The sequence below is a fragment of the Phacochoerus africanus genome, chromosome 16 (assembly GCF_016906955.1).
Source record: "Phacochoerus africanus isolate WHEZ1 chromosome 16, ROS_Pafr_v1, whole genome shotgun sequence".
Lineage (NCBI taxonomy): Eukaryota > Metazoa > Chordata > Mammalia > Artiodactyla > Suidae > Phacochoerus > Phacochoerus africanus.
The window spans coordinates 29,225,473-29,247,731 of NC_062559.1; the positions used below are offsets into that span (position 1 = coordinate 29,225,473).

At 40.0% G+C, this 22,259-nt stretch overlaps 1 protein-coding gene across 6 annotated transcripts in view; it reads right to left on the reverse strand.

The window, feature by feature from the left end:
* ST7 (suppression of tumorigenicity 7) overlaps positions 1-20,627 on the reverse strand; it is a 259,456-nt gene extending 238,829 nt beyond the window's left edge. Inside the window, exon 1 of one of the 6 annotated variants that reach the window (XM_047762920.1) lies at positions 20,255-20,613. In XM_047762920.1, coding sequence (XP_047618876.1) covers positions 20,255-20,405 — 151 coding nt within the window. In that variant the 5' untranslated portion in view covers positions 20,406-20,613. Of the gene's footprint in view, positions 1-20,254 lie in introns of all 6 variants that reach the window. The other 5 variants (XM_047762918.1, XM_047762917.1, XM_047762919.1 and 2 more) reach the window with 5 other exon arrangements.
* Positions 20,628-22,259: the final 1,632 nt, after the last annotated feature.

Consider the following 22,259-nt stretch of genomic DNA (forward strand, 5'->3'; position numbering starts at 1 on the left):
GGAAGATGCATGAAGGGGAGAAGATAGGGCTCACAGAGTTCAGGGGCTAAAAGGCCTGAATATACCATGATGTAGGGGTAAAAATCTGGAAGATAAGGCCAAGGTCCTCCGGAAACAGGAGTTCCTGTCATGGCTCAGCAGAAACGAATCTGACTGGGAACCATGAGGTTGCAGGTTTGATCCCTGGCCTCACTCAGTGGGTTAAGGATCCGGCATTGCCATGAGCTGTGGTGTAGGTCACAGACTCACCTCAGATCTGGTGTTGCTGTGGCTCTGGTGTAGGGCAGCAGTAAAAGCTCCAATTGGACCCCTGGCCTGGGAATCTCCACTTGCTGCAGGTGTGACCCTAAAAAGACAAAAGATCAAAAAAAAAAAAAAAAAGTCCTCTGGAAACAGAGAATATGGAGATTAAGGAACTAATAGTATATTATAGGTTATGCGGGGCATTTAGAATTTGGGGGTTTGTGAACCATTTGGAATCAGGTAAACTAGAGGTATTTGCCTTACAGATGAATCTCTGGCCTCTATGATAAGAAAAGTAGGGGAATGTTTAAGTGATTAAGAATATACTGCAGGGAGTTCCCGTCGTGGCGCAGTGGTTAACGAATCCGACTAGGAACCATGAGGTTGCGGGTTCGGTCCCTGCCCTTGCTCAGTGGGTTAACGAACCGGCATTGCCGTGAGCTGTGGTGTAGGTCGCAGACGCGGCTCGGATCCCGCGTTGCTGTGGCTCTGGCGTAGGCCAGTGGCTACAGCTCCGATTCAACCCCTAGCCTGGGAATCTCCATATGCCGCGGGAGCGGCCCAAGAAATAGCAACAACAACAACAACAACAACAATAAAAACAACAAAAGACAAAAAAAAAAAGAATATACTGCAGCAGAGTTCCCACTGTGGCTCAGCAGAAATGAATCTGACCAGTGTCCATGAGGATGCAGGTTGGATCCCTGGCCTTGCTCAGTGGGTCAGAAATCCAGTGCTGCCGTGAGCTGTAGTGTGGGTCACAGATGCAGCTCAGACCCCATGTTGCTGTAGCTGTGGCCTAGGCCAGCAACTGTAGCTCTGATTCAACCCCTAGCCCAGGAACATCCATATGCCACAGGTGTGGCCCCAAAAAGAAAAAAAAAAAAATACACACATATATACATTGTGGCACAGTGGGTTAAGGATCTGCATTGTCTCTGTAGGTCAGCTCAGGCTCAGGTTCAATCCCTGGCCTGGCAACTTCTATATGCCAAGGGTGTGGCCATAAAAAAGAAAAAGAAAGAAATAAAAGGAGTAGGGAAGGGAGGGAGGGAGGGGAGGAGGGAAAATAAACAACCAGTCTAAAAACTGACTCAAGAAAAAAAACTGATAGAGTCAGGGACTGAGAATTATAGAACAAGGTCAATATTATAGTAGCAGCAACAACAGCTACAAGTAAACACCTAAAACGTATTAAGCATTTAGATTGTGCAAGGCACTGTGCTAAGGTTTACTCATTAAATCTATATAACAATCCTATTATCCTCAGTTATAAATGAGGTAACTAGTGTTATAATCACAAAACGGGTAAATAAGTCGAACCCATATTAACCTTGTGATAAAATGTGGTAAGGGTACAATCAAACTTCATGGTGGTCAGTAATTCAGGAGTGGCAAGGCTGGACACAGTGAGCAGAAAGACCTGATGGGCCTCCTATAACACTGACTGTACCTGCTGAAACCTGTAGACCTGCCCCTACGATGACAATTTATACAGGCAGCCTGACCAAAGGTACTCCTTAATGTCCTCAACAATGGGTGCCAGTGACAAGAGAAGAAGGGAAAGTGGTCCTGAGCACAAGGAGCCAGAAGTAACAATAGCCCTCTGGAGCACTCACGGGCAGAAGTGGACATTAACAACCATCACTAAGCGCACAGGAGCCCTGATGGAGGCTGTGGACTCAGAACTGTTACTACCTATTCACACCAACACACCCTTAGTCCTACTCTTACATGGGAGTATAGCCTGAGACATTCAGGTTTACTTGAGTTACTTTGTAATCAGAGGCAAAAAGGAAATAGGAATGATGCAAACCTTTGCAAAGTAGCAAAGTGAATCCCTTGATATTTTGCAACACTTTATCACTCATTACTAAATGTAACAAATGATACATTAATTTTTCATTGATTTGAGAATTTTACCACCACATTTTGGATAATTTGCTGCATCCTGAGGTAAGAAAATGAGGATAAGTAAACATGGGCACACAACCTCTTGTTGCAAGCAATAGTTACTTGTTCTCTGGTGCTTTTAAGAAGAAAAGGGTGAAAGCACTGTGCCAGGATTGCAAGAGAGTAGTTTTCATTTAAATGCAAAGTGAAAATAATGTCATTTCACAAATACGGTTGAGCTTCCTAAGAGTGCATGTGAACTTTGTCTAAACTACTTAAAAGAAAAGCAATTTGAAAGGATTGCTACCACTAGCCAATGATAAAAAAAAAAAAATTGTAAAGCGAAGCATCAACAACATCCACATATCAATAGTACATTTTAAATGAAATATAACACATTTTACCAAAATAATAAATTATTATAACAAAGGAATGTAATTCACTAATAAAATATTGTCTTAATGTCTAAATATTTTTATATCCTCTTGTTTTTGAAAGTGTTACAAACAGAATAACATACATTAAAAGGGGCTTTATATTTTACTTCTAGATCATGTTTGTTCCTAGAAAGTGAGCTAGACATGAAAAAAATAGATGGCCATAATATTCAAGACATGGTACAGAAAAAGCCCTAGCCTGTGACCACTCCACCCAACTCCATTTCCCTGGCTAGTCCCAGTTTGCCAATCACAGTACTTAATAATAATTATCATTTAGGTTTTCCCTTTGGACTAAATAATACTAAATATTTATTTTATCTTAGCAGCTGGATAGTTTTCACTCAAACTTTTAATTTAGATCCTCTTCAGCCTGAAGAGACACATGTTTGGTCTTATCTTTTTTAAATATTTGAATTACTCTTCTCCATCACATATATTTTCATAATTAAAACGTTAAAATGATCATTTTTAAGAATTATAGTTCCTTTAACTGTTTTTAAAATATACTAAAAACTGTTACATTGTTTTCTGTGGGCAAACAATAAAAAAAAATAACTTGGGAGTTCCCATCATGGCTCAGCAGAAACAAATCTGACTAGTATCCAGGAGGACACAGGTTCGTCCCTGGCCTCACTCAGTAGGTTAAGGATCCGGTGTTGCCTTGAACTGTGGTGTAGGTGGCAGAGGTGGCTCAGATTCTGTGTTGCTGTTGTATAAGTTGGCAGCTCTAGCTCCGATTTGACCCCTAGCCTGCAAACCTCTGTATGCCGCAGGCATGGCCCTAAAAAATAAAATAAAGTAAAATAAAATAACTTGATGTAAAAAGCAAACATTTTTAGGAATACTTCTATAGCTAAAACTAACTAATGTCTGCATTATCTTTGCTCAAACTTAATTAATGTTATGTTGTCATTACTTCTGTACTTTTCCTCAAATAAATAGATTGTTTAAATAAAGTAAAAGACAACCTATGCAATGGGAGAAAATAGTTTCAAATGATGCAACTGACAAGGGCTTAATCTCTAAAATATACAAACAATTTATATAACTCAACAGCAAAAAAACCCAACAACCCAATTGAAAAATGGCATAAGTCCTGAATAGACATTTATCCGAAGAAGATATACAGATGGCCAACAGGCACATTAAAAAATGCTCAACATCACTAATTATTAGAGAAATGCAAATCAAAACTACCAGGAGATACCACCTCACACCTGTCAGAATGGCCATCATTAACAAGTCAACAAATAACAAATGCTGGAGAGGGTGTAGAGAAAAGTGAACCCTCCTACACTGTTGGTGGGAAGGTAAACTGGTACAAACACTATGGAAAACATTATGGAGCTACCTCAGAAAACTAATTATAGAACTACCACATGACCCAACAATTCCACTCTTGGGCATATATCCAGACAAAACTTTCCTTGGAAAAGATGCATGTACCTGTAAGCTCTATTCAAAATACCCAAGACATGGAAACGACCTAAATGTCCATCAATAGATGAATGGATTAAGAAGATGTGGTATATGCACACAACAGAATACTACTCAGCCATAAAAAAGAACAAAAAAATGCCATTTACAGCAACCCGGGTGGAACTAGAGACTCTCATACTAAGTGAAGTAAATCAGAAAGAGAAAGACAAATACCATATGATATCACTTATATCTGGAATCTAATATATGACACAAATGAACCTTTCCACAGAAAAGAAACTTATGAACTTGGAGAACAGACTTGTGGTTGCTAAGGAGGAGGCGGAGGGAGTGGGGGTTAATAGACTGGGAGGTTGGGGGTTAACAGATGCAAACTATTGAATTTGGAGTGGATAAGCAATGAGATCCTGCTGTATAGCACTGGGAACTATATCTAGTCACTTATGATGGAGCATGAGGGAGAATAATGTGAGAAAAAGAAAAAAAATATATATATAGGGTGTGTGTGTGTGTGTGACTGGGTCATTCTACTGTAGAGTAGAAATTGACAGAACACTGTAAACCAACTATAATGGAAAAAAAATAATCATTTTAAAAATAAAAGAAAAAGTTTATGACTTTCTTCAACTGATTAGATTTGCTATAAGGTTTTTTTGTTTGTTTGCTTGTTTTTTGCTTTTTAGGGCTGTACCCACAGCATATGGAGGTTCCCAGGCTAGGGGTGGAATCAGAGCTATGGCTGCCAGTCTACACCACAGCCACAGCAACATGGGATCCAAGCCACCTCTGTGACCTACACCACAGCTCACGGCAATGCCGGATTCCTAACCCACCAAGTGAGGCCAGGGATCAAATCCACACCCTCATGGATATTAATCAGATTAGTTTCTACTGCGCCACAACAGGAACTCCCTAAATTGTTTTTTTTTTTTTTTTCAGACTTTCACTGAATGATAATGTACATACAACTTCCAGGATGAAGAAAACACAATTGAGAAGCAAGTTTATAATACTGAAAAACAGTAATTTAGCCTCTTCATCTCTCAAATATAAGGGTACAATTTAAAACACACTCTTTGCTAAAAGAGCCAAATAAGCTATGAAAAAAGTTTTCCTCTAAACCATAATGTCAAGTACTATGAGTCTGAACTAAGAAAAGCGTAATTTGGGAGTTCCCTTCATGGCTCAATGGTTAACAAACCCGAACTAGAATCCATGAGGATGCATATTCAATCCCTGGCCTTGCTCAGTGAGTTAAGGATCTGGCGTTGCTGTGAGCTTTGGTGTAGACCAAAGACACGGCTCAGATCCCACGTTGCTGTGGCTCTGGCGTAGACCGGTGGCTACAGCTCCAATTCGACCCTTAGCCTGGGAACCTCCATATGCCGCAGGTGCAGCCCTAAAAAGCGGGGGGAAAAAAAAGAAAAAAGAAAAGAAAAGCGTAATTTGTTTTACTTTAAATAAAAGACGTCAATGATAGAAGATAGCAATCCCCCCCTCCCCCGCCCCTTCTACCAAAGTCCGGGGAGAAAAGTACAAACCAAATCACACCAGTACTTACTATATAACACTACAGGAATCTAAATGTGTGTTATGCACCAAGTCAAGTGGGTGCGATAAATTGCAAATACCCAAGAGCATTATTTGTTAGTTCTATTAGTAACGCCCAATAAACAGAACCAATCAAATAATGAAAAAAATCGATTTGGTAGGGAAGTAAACTTCATTCTCTCATTTGCAAGAGGAGACTAGAAACTGAAAAAGGTTAACAGATGGAAGAACTGTAAGCATTCTACTATTACCTCCTAATGCTAATAAAATAACATTTTAGAATGGTGTAACAACTGACTTCAAAACAAAGCACAGGAGTTCCCATCATGGCGCAGCTGAAACGAATCCAACTAGGAACGATGATGCTTCAGGTTCAATTCCTAGCCTCGCTCAGTGGGTCAAGAATCTGGTGTTGCCGTAGGCTGTGGTGTAGGTTGCGGACTTGGCTAGAATCCTGCATTGCTGTCTGTGGCTGTGGCATAGGCCAGCAGCTGTAGCTCCAATTTGACCCTGGCCTGGGAACTTCTATATGCTGCAAGTGTGGCCCTAAAAAGCAAAAATAATAACAAAAACAAAACCTAACAAAAAAAACCCTCTAACTAAAGATCACACGTACATTCAGATGCAAATTGCTTATGTTTAAAAATATAATTATTTATAAAAATAAATAATTTGCCTCAGAGCATATCAACTGTTTGTGCTATTATAAATTGCTAAGTTTATGGAGTTCCTGTCCTGGCTCAGCAGAAAGGAATCTGATTAGGAACCATGAGGTTGCGGGTTCTATCCCTGGCCTCACTCAGTGGGTTAGGGATCTGGTGTTGCCATGAGCTGTGGTGTAGGTCACAGACATGGATCGGATCTGGCATTGCTGTGGCTGTGGTGTGGGCTAGCAGCTGCAGCTCTGATTAGACCCCTAGCCTGGGAACCTCCATATTCTGTGGCTGTGGCCCTAAAAAGACCAAAAAAATAATAATAATAAAATAAATTGCTAAGTTTTCTATTAAAAAAAAAAATCCTTGCTCACTGACCTAAGAGATCTCTTTAAAGTTCTCTATAGGCTTGCTCAAAATTTCAAAAAGACTGATACTCAACCAAGATCCTTTATTAGAGCTGAAAGTCAACCTACAAAACAAAGTTAGAGTTCTCCACAGGGTACAGTCATTACTAGTACACATTCAGTTTCCTAAAATTCAAAAGAAATGCTCCCTCAGATAAGTACTGCCTTATTTTGCTGAGAGATTCAGTAACCTCAACTAAATGGTAACTCCTCTGGCCCCAGCCGCAGCTAATATGACATACTTCTAGAGCTAAATGACCCTGTCAGTTTCTTATTTTAGCACAGAAGGTAGCGTAGGAAAGTCTATATGAATAACTGCTAGCAGTAACACATGATCAACTGTCCTGCTCATTGGAACATAAAAAATGAATTTCATTATATATTCCCCCTCATCCAGGAAATTCAAAACCCTTTATAGATATCTCTACAATGACATCTCAAATACAACAATGGGGGAGTTCCCGTCGTGGCGCAGTGGTTAAGGAATCCGACTAGGAACCATGAGGTGGCAGGTTCGGTCCCTGCCCTTGCTCAGGGGGTTAACGATCCAGCGTTGCCGTGAGCTGTGCTGTAGGTGCAGACGCGGCTCGGATCCTGCGTTGCTGTGGCTCTGGCGTAGGCCGGTGGCTACAGCTCCGATTTGACCCCTAGCCTGGGAACCTCCATATGCTGCGGGAGCGGCCCAAAGAAATAGCAAAAAGACAAAAAAAAATAAAAAATAAAAATAAAAAAATTAAAAAATTTTTAAAAAAATCAAATACAACAATGCTGGCAGATAATATTTCATGTTTACAACGAACAGGCATTCAGTAGTGTGACTACTAATAATCCAATAATCCATTACCCTATTTAGTACAATTCTTGGACTTTTTTATTAATTTATTTTTAATAAAATTGCTAAAGGTTACTTTCCATCTATGGTTATTACAAAATCTTGGTTATAGTCCCCTTGTTGAACAATATATCCTTGAACCTATATGACACCCAATAGTTTGTACCTCTTAATCACCTACCCCTATATTTCCCCTCTCCCCTCTCCCCACTAGTAACAACTAGTTTGTTCTCTATACCTGTGAGTCTGCTTCTTTTCTATTATATTCACTAGTTCATTGTATTTCTTGGATTCCATGTATAAGTGCTGTCATACAGTATCTGTATTTCTCTGACTTATTTCACTTAGCATAATACCCTCCAAGAACATCCATGATGCTGCAAATGGCAACATCTCATTTTTTTTGTGGATGAGTAGTATTCCGTTGTATATACATACCACATCTTCATCCATTCTTCTGTTGATGGACACTTAGGATGCTTCCATACTTTGGCAATTGTAAATACAATTGTAAATAAGACTGCTATGAACATTGGGTGCATGTATATTTTTGATTTAGAGTATTTGTTTTTGTTTTTGGATACATACACAGAAGTGGAATTGCTGGGTCACATGGTATTTCTATTTTTAGTTTTCTGGGAAACCTCTGTACTGCTTTCCACAGTGGCTGCACCAATTTACATTCTCACCAGCAGTGTATGCTGTTCTCCGCATCCTTGCCAACATTTGTTGTTTGTGTTCTTTTGGATGATAGCCATTCTAACAGGTGTGAGGTGATACCTCATTTTGGTTTTGATTCACATTTCCCAGATGATTAGTGATGCTGATCATCTTTTCATGTGCCTGTTCTCCATCTACATTTCTTCTTTGGAAATATGTCTAATGTATTTATTCTTTAGAAAGAATATCCAGGATAAATGAGATCCCACTATATATTTTAACCTGTCATTTCACTATGAGAGACAAAGCCTACAGAATATAAACTTTTAAGAAACAACCTACTATGATGCCTTGGACTGTAGTAGTTTACAGTTTACAAAGCACTTTCTCATTCATTTTACCATCTCATGGGAAGGTGCATTCCCATCCTTCACCAATCTGGAAATCCAAAGACAACTATCTAAACCACATGAATATTCATAGAATGCTAAGGGTTGTGCCTATTACAATCTATTTAAGAAGTATAAGTTCCTGTGTTGCTCAGTGGGTTAAGGATCCAGTGTTGTCATCGCTGTGGTGAGAGTTGCTGCTGTGGCACAGGTTCGATCCCTGGCCCAGGGAACTTCTGCAGCCTCCAAAAAAAGCTTGTTGGAGTTCCCATTGTGGCTCAGTAGGTTAAGAATCTGACTAGTGTCCATGAGTATGCGGGTTAGATCCCTTGCCTTGCTCAGTGGGTTAAACGGTCTGGCATTGCTGCAAGCTGCAGTGTAGGTCACAAATGCAGCTCGTATCTAGCGTTGCTGTGGCTGTGGAGAAGGCCTGCAGCTGCAGCTCCGATTCGACCCCTAGCCTGGGAACGTCCATATACCACAGGTGCAGCCACAAAAAGAAAAAGAAGGCGGGGAAGGGGGAGGAAGAAGAGAAGGAGGGGGAGAAGGAGGAGAAGCACTCCTTATGTTGTGGTATTTGCCCGGTTGCACACTTTCTGTCAACCCCATTCCAGCCCCACATCTGGACAATCACTGAGCTGTTCTGACCCATCTGACCAGCCATGCTTACACCACACTATCCCCTTAGTGTTCTCCGGCTCTAAATTTCTCCATTGGTTCCACCTAAGGCAATCACCTCCTCTGAATACACAGGATCACTCTTTTTCCTCCCGCGTTTTCAAACTTTTGCTCCAGGAATCTTAGAAGAATCCTTCTATCTCTCTGAGTTTCATTTGTAAGCCAAATAATAATCCCTCCTTGAGTGCTGCGTATTAGCAACATACCCCTGAACCAAGAGAAAGAAAACGTCAGGCAATGAAATGAACTAAGAAAAGGACCACCAGTGCCATCAATCTTGGAAAACCTCAGAAACACCCAAAGTCATTCATGCATTCATCTTTTTGTGTATCATCATGAGCAATGCCTATATGATGGAAACACAAAGATGATAGTCATAATCCCTGCCCTCAAGATTTTCCGAGTATACTAGAGAAACTGTCCCTTCCAAAAGTCTTCATCAAGTTCTCATTCTTATTCATAAATCAAGCTGCTTTCTCATCAAAACATCTTTTTAAATGGGTTCACTTGTGTAGCTTCCTTTAACAGGACAACTAGTATTATAACTAATACTTGTTCTGCTTTGAACAATTTTCATTCCACATGTACAAAGAGAATACCAGCTATGTAGCTATTTATATGGGATAGAACCAGACTCATAGACAAGCCCGGGGAGCCTAACATCCAATGATAAAGCAGGCAGCATGGTGCCTGGTTCATGTAATAACTCAATAAAGGTTAGTTCCTCATCCTTTCCTAGTTCTAGCAACAGATTTATACTTGATTTTATTTTTAAGATTTGACTTCCACCATGCATGATCCTTGATCACAGGGAACAAAATATACCTAAAAGCAGTACTGAACAAGGCAATATACTAGAGGATGTTAATTGCTCAGCACTGAAAACAAGTGCAGAAACTGGGAGAACTATAACTCATATGAGACTGTGTCCAAATAACAAGAATAACGTAACTTCAATTTTATAGGCATGTGCCACTCCAAATGAATTCACAAACAAACAAGTGGATGAATGAATTAACCAATGAATGACCACAAATCAAAGTCAGTGAAATGGACTAGAACAGCCAGGTATACAATACATGGCTGCTAATGCTATTTATGTGTTATGCTCAATGCTAAAGGCTCTCATTTAGAGTTCAAAATAAAACTTACTGTCCTCACCTAATAAACAAGGAAAGAATCTTATAATTAGTCCAAATTACCCAAAAATTCGGCAATCTGAAATTTGAAACAAAATCTTCTAAATCCAATGCTCCCCTCGTCTCATCACAGCTGGTATTTCCTTATTTCAAAAGATATACAGTACTTTATGGAAAAAGAAGCATTTCAGTAAAATTGGCAATAATGCAAATTTCTATAATGCTAACAATATTTTCACTTTGGCTTTCCATATAAGCTCAGATATGGTTTCTATTGTTAGAGGAGGGTATATGCAAATATATGAACTAAATTAATTTTGCTTGAGTATTTCTAACAATTGCAAATTATGTTTCTGTAAATTTAATAATGTCTGACAATATTGTTCTAAAAACTGTCCCAGGAAGCACCCATGTGGTACAGCAGGTTAAGGATCTGGCATTGCCACAGCTGTGCCGCAGGTTGCATCTGCAGCAGGAATTTGATCCCTGACCTAGGAATTTCCACGTGCTAAGAATGTGGGGGAAAAAAATGTCCCAACCAACTTTTTCTCCTATTACTCTATTCTTCCCTACAGACAAAAACTTTTATCACGTCGGCAGAACCCCAAGCTCCATTCTTACAGATAAAATGAGGCATTTAACTCTGCAAATTTCTTCGTTTGAAGTTCCAGGTTATATTACACAAATTGGCTCCCAATGCAATCAATTTTTTACTTTCAACATTCTTTGTATTAAATTTACTTTACAGTATGGACCAGAAGGATAGCCTCCTTTAAATTCTACCCCTAAATAACAGGTCAACATGTATTAGTATTTTGGAACATCACTAAACATTTCAAAGTAATCTTTATAACTTGGAGTCAGTAAACACAATTCTAAATCTTATAAGAAATTACTATATGATATATTCCAAAATTATTTCCTAAAGGAGACTTTTACTTCTGAGTCACCACAACCAACAGAGTTTTTCATTCATTCAACAAATACATACAAGCATATGTTAGGCCCAAATTCTCACTGTTCAAGATCCCAAAGATCCACAATGAGACAGATAAAACATAACAAATGAGGTTCTTACTCTCATGGAGTTTATAGTCACACAGCTGTAAACTGGTGGACAACTATGAGAATCCAATAAATAAATAAACAAGAACTGCTAAAACAGTGCTGAGTGCTATACAGAGAATTCAAATTTGGTGATATTATGGTGACTGAATGGTCACTGTAGATTGGGTCATTAAGGGAAAGCCTCTCAAAAAAAGTGAATTTAAGCAGAGATGTGAATAGCAAAAATATTATCGCACAAAAATCAAGTAGGAAAACATTCTGGGTAGAGGACACAGCTATTCAAAGGCCACAAGGCAAGAACAAGGAAGGTAGGTTTAAGAAAAAGAATCACAACTGTTTGGAGGATAGTGATCATGGGAAAGGGTAGCAAAGTTCAGATGGAAAGGGTAGGAAGGGGTCAGGTCGTCAGACTTTGTAAGTCAGGGTAACATATTTGGATTTTATTTTCAGTGAAATGGAAAGCCATTTTGAAAGAAGCTACATAACATGGATTCTAAGAATTAGAATCCAATTTGGAAAAATATGTATGTTCACTGAGTTTATGTATTTCCTTGGTTATAGACTCTGCACTTAATGAAACTTACCCCATGGCACTGAAGCAGAATTCTGGGGCTAAAAAGAATCTTAAGGAATATAAAGCTATCATTGTACACATACAAAAACTGAAAGCCTAAGAAAAAAGCATCATTCAGCTTCACTAATAGCTGAGAGAAATGTCTCCAAAAATAAGTAAGGGAAACTAAGATGTCTGGAACATATCCTCAACTCAAAGCTGACAATCATAAAACTGTCCTTTTATGTGTTTATAAAGTGGATGACCATGGATTAGATTCATCTGACCCGCCAAAGAACTTAAGTTTCTGTGACAGTTTCTGACCTCGGTTTAAAGCTAAAAGCTTAAATAGGGCGCATGCCCCATAATGTGTTCTATCAATTCCATGTTCCATTCCCAACTCACTGGTTACACCACAACTTGGAGACTGATTCATCCAATGAATGAAAAGGAACTATTATGTTCAAGGACGTACACTGGAAAATGAAGAACTAGAGTCTAGTAGAAGCTATAAATCACGTATACAGAAAGAAAGACACATATACCCAAACACTGATGTACATGTATCATACACACACAACTATAATTCATGCAAGATAAAAACTGCCAACATGTTTCTCAGACAACATACAATGAAAGTTATAGGAATTTCACTTTTAGTTGAAAGAATCAGAAGACAACATACAAAACTAGTCACTGAAGGATGTGTGGGATTTATAGATGGGGAAAACATTTTAGACAACAAACACAGCAGGGGCAAAAACCTAGGTTTAGTAAACTGCAACAGGGCCTTGAGAGAAGAAATTCAAAGTGCTAATTAAGTTTAGAGCAACTATTTCCAATATGAAAATACTCAAATCTGAGCTGCGCCTAAAGTTGTGCATATTGCCATTCAGTAATGTAAGAGTCTTCTATCTGCATTTATCATCTAAATTAACACAAAAAGTTTTATAACATAATCCAAAATCTAGGTCAGATTATTATATTTGTTTTCCGAAAGGAATGAAATGGGCTTAAAAGATCTTGGAAACTTGCTTTTCAGGAAACAGAAAAGGAGCTGGAAAATCACTTTCTCTGCTTGTTGCAAAAGTGGCAAAAGTACATGTAAGAAAAGGTGTTATCATGCAAAATGTTTTAATCCAGCATCTAAAACCTCAGAATAGGATAGATGAGAAAGTGGTATCAACACCACAATATAAAGTAAATTACAGTGTTACTCTTTAAAGGGTAATCTATGTTCCTGTTTTTCTTGAAAAATATCCTGCATTACTGCTCCTATCTACAATAATTTTCCGTGCTTTTCAAAAAGCATTGTTTTAGGATATTAACTCACTTGAAAACTGACAAGTAATAATGTAATTTGGGTTTTTTAAGTCTTGTTAAACATTCATTCTATTTTCAGCAAGTCATAGAATTATTTTAACACTCTCCTATCCAAGTCAAGGGCAGAACATCAAAAATTAATTATTAAAGCTAACCACTGTGTGCTGTTCCTGATATGTTTGTTTTCAACTTTGCTTTTATTAAAATTTATTTTTCATTCTAAGATTTGAATTAAAAAACTCCCAACAAACAAAAGCCAGGACCAGATGGCTTCACAGGTGGAATTCTAACAAATATTTAGAGAAGAGTTAACACCTATCCTCCTCAAACTGCCCCCCAAAATTGCAAAGGAACACTCAGAATTCATCCTATGAGCCCAGCATCATCCTGATACCAAAACCACACAAAGATATCACACACACACACACACACACACACACACACAAACTACAAGCCCATATCACTGAAGAATATAGATGAAAAAATCCTTAACAAAATGTTAGCCAATTAATTCCAACAATACATTAATAGGATCATATACCATGGTCAAGCAGGATTTATCCCAGGGATGCAAGGATTTTTCAATATCCACAAATCGATCAATGTGATATGGTAACAAACTGAAGAATATGATCACCTCAATAGATGCAGAAAAAGCTTTTAATAAAATCCAACATCCATTTGTGATTAAGAAAAAAAACCTCTCCAAAAAAGTGGGCATAGAGGGGAACATACCTGAACATAATAAAGGCCACATATGACAAACCCACAGCTAACACCATACTCAGTGGTGAAAAGCTAAAGCATTTTCTCTAAGATCAAGAAAAAGACAAGGATGACACTCTCATCACTTTTATTCATAGTATTGAAAGTCCTAGCCATACAATCAGACAAGAAAAAAATAAAAGGAATCCAAATTAAAAAGGAAAAAGCAAAACTGTCTCTGTTTGCAGATGACATGATACTATACATAGAAAATCCTAAAGATGTCATCAGAAAACTATTAGAGGAGTTCCCACTGTGGTATAAGAGCATCAGAGGTGTCTCTGCAGTGCCAGGATACAGGTTCAATCCCCAGCCAGGCACAGTGGGTTAAAAGGATCCAGCATCGATGCAGCTGCAGCATAGGCCACAATGTGGCTCAGATCTGATCCTTGGCCCAGGAAGGAAGGAAGAAGGGAAGGAAGGTGGGAGGGAAGGAAGGAGAGAAAAAAGAAAACTACTAGAGCTCATCAATGAATTTGGTAAAGTTGCAGGATACAAAATTAATATACAGAAATCTGTTGCATTTCTACACAATAACAACCACCAGAAAAGGAAATTAAGGAGACAATCCTATTTACCACTGCATCAAAAGAATAAAACACTGAGGAAAAAACCTATCTATGAGGTAAAACACCTGTACTATGAAAACTATAAGATATTAATGAAAGAAACTGAAGATGATACAAACAGATGGAAAGATTACCATGTTCTTGGACTGGAAGAATCAATATTGTGGAGTTCCCATTGTAGCTCAGTAGGTTAAGAACCCAACATAGTGTCCATGAGGATGTAGGTTCAATCCCTGGCCTCATTCAATGGGTTAAGTTTCCAGCATTGCCACAAGCTATAATGTAGGTCACAGATGCAGCTCGGATCTGGCATTGTTGTGACTGTGGCATAGATCAGCAGCTGCAGCTCCAATTCAACCCCTAGACCAAGAACTTCCATATGCCACAGTGTGGCTATAAAAGGAAAAAAAACAAAGAATCAATATTGTTAAAATAATCATAAGGCAATCTGCAGACTCAATGTAATCACTATAAAATTATCAATGGCATTTTTTACAGAACTAAAATTAATTTTACAAGTATGAAAACACAAAAGATCCTAAATAGCCAAAATAATCTTGAGAAAGAAGAACAGAACTGGAGGAATTGCACACCCTGACTTCAGACTATACTACAAAGCTACAGTAACCAAAAAGTATGGGACTGGCACCACAAAAAAGACATATAGATCAATGGAACACAACAGTAAGCCCAGAAATAAGCCCACATGCTTATGATCAGTTAATCTACAACAAAAGAGGCAAGAATATACAATGGGTAAAAAATACTCTCTTCAATAAACAGTGCTGGGCAAACAGAACAGCTACATGCAAAAGAATGAAATTAGAACATTCTCTAAAACCATATACAAAACCACGTACAAGTTAAAAATGGATTAAAGACCTAAATGTAAGACCAAAACCATAAAATTCCTAGAGAAAAATACAGGTAGAACACTCTTTGATATAAACTATAGCAATATTTTTTTGGATCTTACTCCTAAAGCAAAGGAAATAAAAACAAACATAAACAAATGGGACCTAATTAAATTCAAAAGCTTTTGCACAGCACAGGAAACCATCAACAAAACAAAAAGACAATCAATTGAATAGGACTAAATATTTGCAAATGATATGACAGATAATTAATGTCGAAAACATAAAAACAACTTATACACTTAACATCAAAGAAATGATTAAAAAATGGTCAACAGACCTGTACAGACATTTTTCCAAAGAAGAAATGCAGAGAGCAAACAGGCACATGAAAAGATTCTCAACATCACTAATCATCAGGAAAATGCAAATCAAAACCACAACGAGATCTCACCTCACACCTTCAGAATGGCTATTATCAAAAAGAACAAATAACAAATGTTGGCAAGGACGTGGAGAAAAGGGAGCTCTTGTACACTGCTGATGCGAATGTAAGTTGGTACAACCACGCTATGGAAAACAGTACAAAGATTCCTCAAAAAACTAAAAATAAAACTACCACGTGATCCAGCAATTCCATACATCCGAAAAAAACAAAGATACTAATTCAAAAATATATGTGTAACCCAATGTTCATACCAGTATTATTTACAATTGCCAAGATATGGAAGCAACCTAAGTGTCCATCAACACATGAATGGATTAAGAAGATGTGGTTTATATATATACAATGAAATACTACTCAGCCACACAAAAAATGACATTTTTCAATTAGCAACAACATGGAAGGACTTGGAAGGTACTATGCTAAGTGAAATAAGTCAGAAAGAGAAAGACAAGTACTGTATGATAGCACTTATATGTAGAATCTAAAAAATACAAAAAAATAGTGAATACAACAAAAAAAAGAAGTAGGGTTGGAGTTTTCTTTTGGCACAGAGGGTTAAGGATCCGGCACTGTCACTGCAGGAGGCTGGGTCACTGCTGTGGCTCAGGTTCAGTCCCTGGCCTAGGAACTTCAGCATGTCTCAGATGCAGAAAAAAAAAAAAAAAAAAAAAAAAAAAAAAAAGGCAGACTCACAGATAGAACAAAGCAGTGGTTACCAGTTGGGGGCAGTGAGGAGCAAGATACAGGTAGGGAATTAAGAGGTACAAACTATTACGTATAAAGTAAGCCATAAGGATATATTATACAACACAGGGAATATAGCCAAGTTTTTTATAACTATAAACAGAGTATGACCTTTAAAAATTGTGAATCACTATATTGTACACCTATAACATATATATCAAGTTTACCTTAATTTAAAAAATTAAAAAATTAAAATTTTAAATTAAAAAAAAAAGATTTGGCTGCCCACATAAAGTTTTCTCAGTGTAGTCTAACAGAATACCGTGAATGTTTTGAACTTTATCCCTAAATGGCACAGGCTCAATTTAATGACAGTCAAGTAAACCCAGATGGTAGGGAAGTAGAACAATGAAACCAAGGAATACCATTAAAGGCATTTTTACTTGGAAAACTATATATATGGTACAAGAGCTGCAAAGATATCATTGTTAAAGTCTTTCTCTTCTTTTGTTTTTTTTTTTAATTCTACTTGATTCACAGTTTTCTAAATCTGACCTTCACTTGCACATGTTCCGTCACTTGTGAGGTTTGCCCTTCTATGTCCTCAACTCAGACTATACCCTAAGACCCAGTTCACTTTGCATCTGGGGAAGTTGGACCATGTTGTAAACTCCCTATTTAGCCTGAGTTTACCAAACCTGTATATGTTTTCCATCCTAGCACCAGTCACAGTGCCCCATGCATAGAAGACATTCAAGAATATTATGGGGGGAGTTTCCCTTGCAGTGCAGCAGAAACGAATCTGACTAGGAACCACGACACTGCAGGTTTGATCTCTGACCTTGCTCAGTGGGTTAAGGATCTGGCGTTGCCGTGAGCTGTGGTGTAGGTCGCAAAAGCGGCTCGGATCCTGTGTTGCTGTGGCTGTGGTGTAGGCTGGAAGCAGTAGCTACAATTCGACCCCTAGCCTGGGAACCTCCATATGCTGCAGGGGCGGCCCTAAAAAAACAAACAAATAAACAAAGAGTATTTTTTTGTATGGGATTAAACACATTTACCACAAAATATGATCAAATGAGGCTAGAAATATTAAAGTTGTTCACAGGTAATCAAGCTATTGAGAACATGCCAAGTAGACACCCAAAACAACTCAGGAACATTTTTACTAGATTTTCACAACCTTAAAGGTACAGAGCTGGGCCCGTGACATGGAAGCCCTGGCTCCTGGCTGCCTCACAGATCTCCTCGCTGTGATTATGTCCTTGGCTTCCCTGAGGAAGGAGGTCTCTGCCACCCACAGCTCCTGCAAAGTAGCTTTAGATTCAGTAGCCTCTCCAGAGACTTGTGCTTTCACCATCACAGGAAGAACAGGCACCACAGGGCTTAGGAACAGCAAAATTAATCCCATTAGAACCCATTGAGATTTCCCTGCAAGGGCAAGTCCTACCACAGGTGGGTCCGATGTCCCCCTCTCCCCCTACCTTCTCACAGAAACAGCAGAGAGGCAAGGGCTCTCTGTAAGCTTCTCCTTTATGACTAAAATGTACACAAAACCACACTGAAAAGAGAAGTCCTGCCTCACCGGAGTAAGTAATCTCAGGTTCCCTCTATCACGTGTCTGATGAAATTCAGTCCAGATGGCCTGCTCATCTTCATATTTTCCCTATACTTAAAATCCCAAATGAGAAATGACACTGTGCAAATTAACAGAGGTGCTTGTAAGAAGTGCTAGATTTAAAGTTGCTGGGAGAGGACCTAACAATTTTCTTCCTTAAAAACTACAAAATTCCAATAGGAATTTCGTTTCTGCCTGTTCTGTAGAAAGCATTGGTATGTGGCACTTATGCGAACATGCGCACCTATCTACACACAGATGATTATTTAACCTACGTTAAGAAAATGTAGTATTATAAAGGTGTGTTCTTAAATAAAATTTTTAATGTGTATTAAATGAGAAACAGTCACATTTTAAAAAAATGTGATGATGAATTTTTGGGGAGAAAAAACAACCACTTAACAAGAAATATGATTCCATTGCCACATATATTCAAGGACCTTCTTAAAATTACAGGACTTTGGGACTAGGAGGTATCTTGGAGATATATTTGCCAAAAGCAAGGAAGACAGTATTTTGATAAGCAGCCACTCTAAAAGATGAAAAGCAGAAAGCCATTAACTGGGATGACTGAATCCAAGGGCTGTGCATCTCCTCTAAAAATGATAAGATGATTCTAAGGTACAGGATCCTATCTGGGCCCCAGGAATACCACAGCAAAGGACACTATGAAACAAATATAAATATAAACATGAGTTCGAGTTAGAGTAATCGAGGCGTCTGAGGTTTTGTATTAAAAAGCACAAGTACCTAACCAAATGAGTACACTATCTCAAGTGTTCTAAAAATTGTGGTAAGAGCAGTTAACAACACACAGGAAAAATGCATTTCCAGACCCCAATCCTCAAGAGTATGTAAATCACATACTGGGTAAAATGTGTATGTGTGTGCGTGCGCTCGCATATACATACCCTTCAAGACTAATCATTTCCCAAACTACTGTGAAATTTTTAAAAAGAAAAAGACCTTTCTAACGAGATCCACAACCATGTCCAGATTTCGAGAGGAACTATAACCCTTCCTGCAAAATAGACTTTGGGTTTTTGATTTGTCTCTGGAGCGTTACTATTGGTGTGAGTTTTCTTTGTGGTTGCTTTTTAATGATTCAGCTGGCTGCAAGTTTAAGATCCCTTTCCAATTACCTTCTGCACTTACAACACTGGATACGAGACGTGCGGGGCTCGCTTCTCAGCACAAGGACCTTTATCTAAGATTCTGGACATATTACCAAAGCCTCAGGGAGGTGGGGAGAAAGGAAAAAGACGGGTAGAGACAGACCATTTAAAACCATCACACATTCCAGATTTCCTTTCTCTCCGTTTGTCCCTTTGACATTCCCTCTGGTAACCTGACACGTCATCCCTAACCCTGATAGTACCTTCGAGAATCCCTCTCCCAGACTAAAGGAGAGCGACGCCACTCCCCACGCCACTCCCAGCGCCCAAATCCCGGCCCCCGGAGGGCGCCCGCCGAGACAGCGCTGGCCCCTTTTGGGGGCTTCGCCGCTGGGAACCCCCGGGCAGCACCCTCATGGGGGCGCCCGCGACCGATCGGCCGGGCCGAGCCGCGCCGCGCGGGGATGGGGAGGGACGCCTCGTCCGACTACACTTCGGACGTTGGGCACCCGCGGCCGACAGCGTGTGAGGAAGGACGCGGTCCAACTCTGAAGAGCCCTGGGGTTCACGCGCAGACCGCCGAGGCGGCGTCCGAAGGGACTCCCTGGCTGAGGATCTCCGTCTCCTCCGTCGCCCGCCGACGAGCACCTCCGGCCGGGGAGCCATCGCCGCGGGCCAGGCCCACCTCCGCGGGGTCGCGGGGCCGCGAAGGCCGCCGGCCACCCCCGCATACCCCGTCGATTCCGCAGCCCAAACCGGCCGGCTGAGGCGCCGTGTCCTCGGCGGGTGGCCCCTGGAGTCCCGTGCGCGGGCCCCGGCGCGTCCCCGAGCGCGCGCCCGGCCGTCTCCTGCCGGCCGCGGCCCCGAGCGAGTTGCACAAACTTTCCGGGGCGGGGGAGGGGCAAGCGCCGCGGGCCCGGCCGCCCGGGCCTTACCTGTGCTCAAGTTGTCGTTGATTTTCAAGGGCACCCGCAGGATGTAGACGAGGAAGAGGACGATGAAGAACCACACAGTCCAGAGATAAGTCCAAGACCAAACTATGCAGGACTTGAGCTGCTCCAGAAAGCCCGTGCCCGCTTCAGCCATTTTTCGGCGCTGCTCTCTGCTGCCGCGGCTCTCGGTGTCTGCCGGGATGATTCACCGGCCCGGAGGCGCCGCTCGCGCCGCCGCCGCCGCCGCCGCCGCCGCCGCGGCCCGGGCGCCCCCGAAGCCCGCCCGCCGCCAGGACGCGGGAGCGGCGGGAAATCGCGCGCCGACCGCGGGCGCGCTTGCCTTCCTTTTCCAGCCGTATTTGCTAACTCCCTGAGGAGTCCTGCAAGTGGGTCTCCTGGCAGAATCCTACAAGTGGCCCCTGCCCTTCACATTCTGATGCCATTTATGTTATGCTAATATTTAGACAGAGAGGCCAAGTGACACCCTGAGGGAAACTCACATATGTGGCGGATTTCCTATATGTCAGGCACTGTTCCAAAGTCTATATAATCTCACCTAATCCCTTCACCAGCCCTCACTACAGAGATAAGGAAAACTGAGGCACAAAGGGATTGAGTGGTTTAACTTCAGTTTGAGCCAAAATTCATCTGTAGTGTGATGACTGCCAGCGTCTGAGGTCTTAAACTCAACGTTCTACTCCTTTCAGAATTTAGGATCAGAGAGAAGAATAAACCTAGAGCAACTAGAAAAAAACAGATGTGCTCCTGTCACCCGTTAGTAGGCCTGAAATATCTATCTATATATAGATATAGATATAGTTTGGTTTTTTGGGGGGGTTTTTTTGTTTTTTTGTTTTTTTTTGTTTTTTTTTGTTTTTTTTTTTTGTCTTTCTGGGGCTGCACCCGAGGCACATGGAAGTTCCCAGGCTAGGGGTCTAATTGGAACTGTAGCCGTCAGCCTACACCACAGCTCAGGGCAATGCTGGATTCTTAACCCACTGAGTAGGGCCAGGATGGAACCTGCCGCCTCATGTACTAGTCAAGTTCTTTATGTGCTGAGCGACAATGGAAATTCCGTGAAGATAAATCATTCTGTTAAGCAAGATTTGGGTTGCACACTGTTTACTTTCCTCTTCCTTGAAAAAGAAATCTTGACAAGAAGAATGTTTATCTTCCAATTCAGGGGGTGATGACAGTTCAAATAACAGCCTATTTTTAAACAACTCTCTGGGATAATTTTGGCTTATTCTGAACTGGCTACTTAAACAAGAAGTAAATTATAAATGTTTTTGGTCCATCCTGAATAAAAAGTTGCCTTTACCAAATGACATTTTAAAGTCTATTTCTGCCCATAAGTAATTTCACTTTGTATGTATTGGATGGTGATGAAGCAATTGCAGATAATCCAATCTACAGCCAAGACATTTTTAGAATTCTGAGCATAAAGCAGAATATTTTATTATACATTTTGTTTTCCTTACTTATAGTTTCCTTCATAATAAAGCTCCTTTAACTTTTTACATATATATTTTATGTATTATGGGGTACATAATAGAACTACTCTTATATTTCCACTAATTCCAGTCTCACTCTCTGCTACTGGTTGCTCCATACATCTAGTCTACTAGAGTAGTGTGATACAGGCAAGAACAAGAGAAACTGACACACAGATACTTTTTCATAAATATTTATTGCAACATTCTACCAAACAGTTTTTTATTTAACAATGATGCCTCAATTCTCAGTAGGATAAAACAACAGGAGTACTTGAAACATCTATCTTAATGTAATGATTAAGTAACCCACCAGATTCTCTGCAATAGGATTGCTAACTTAATTTAAATGAGTATCCTGGGACCTGGTTTTTGCTGTCAGTAAACCTCAAAGAAGGGACATAAAGATGACTAGTTGAGCCACAATTTTCTGATTGTCTACTAGCTACTCCTGGAAGGTCAGTCTTGTCTTACTCATCATTGCCTCTCCCTGGTGTGCAGCCAGAGATGAGAGT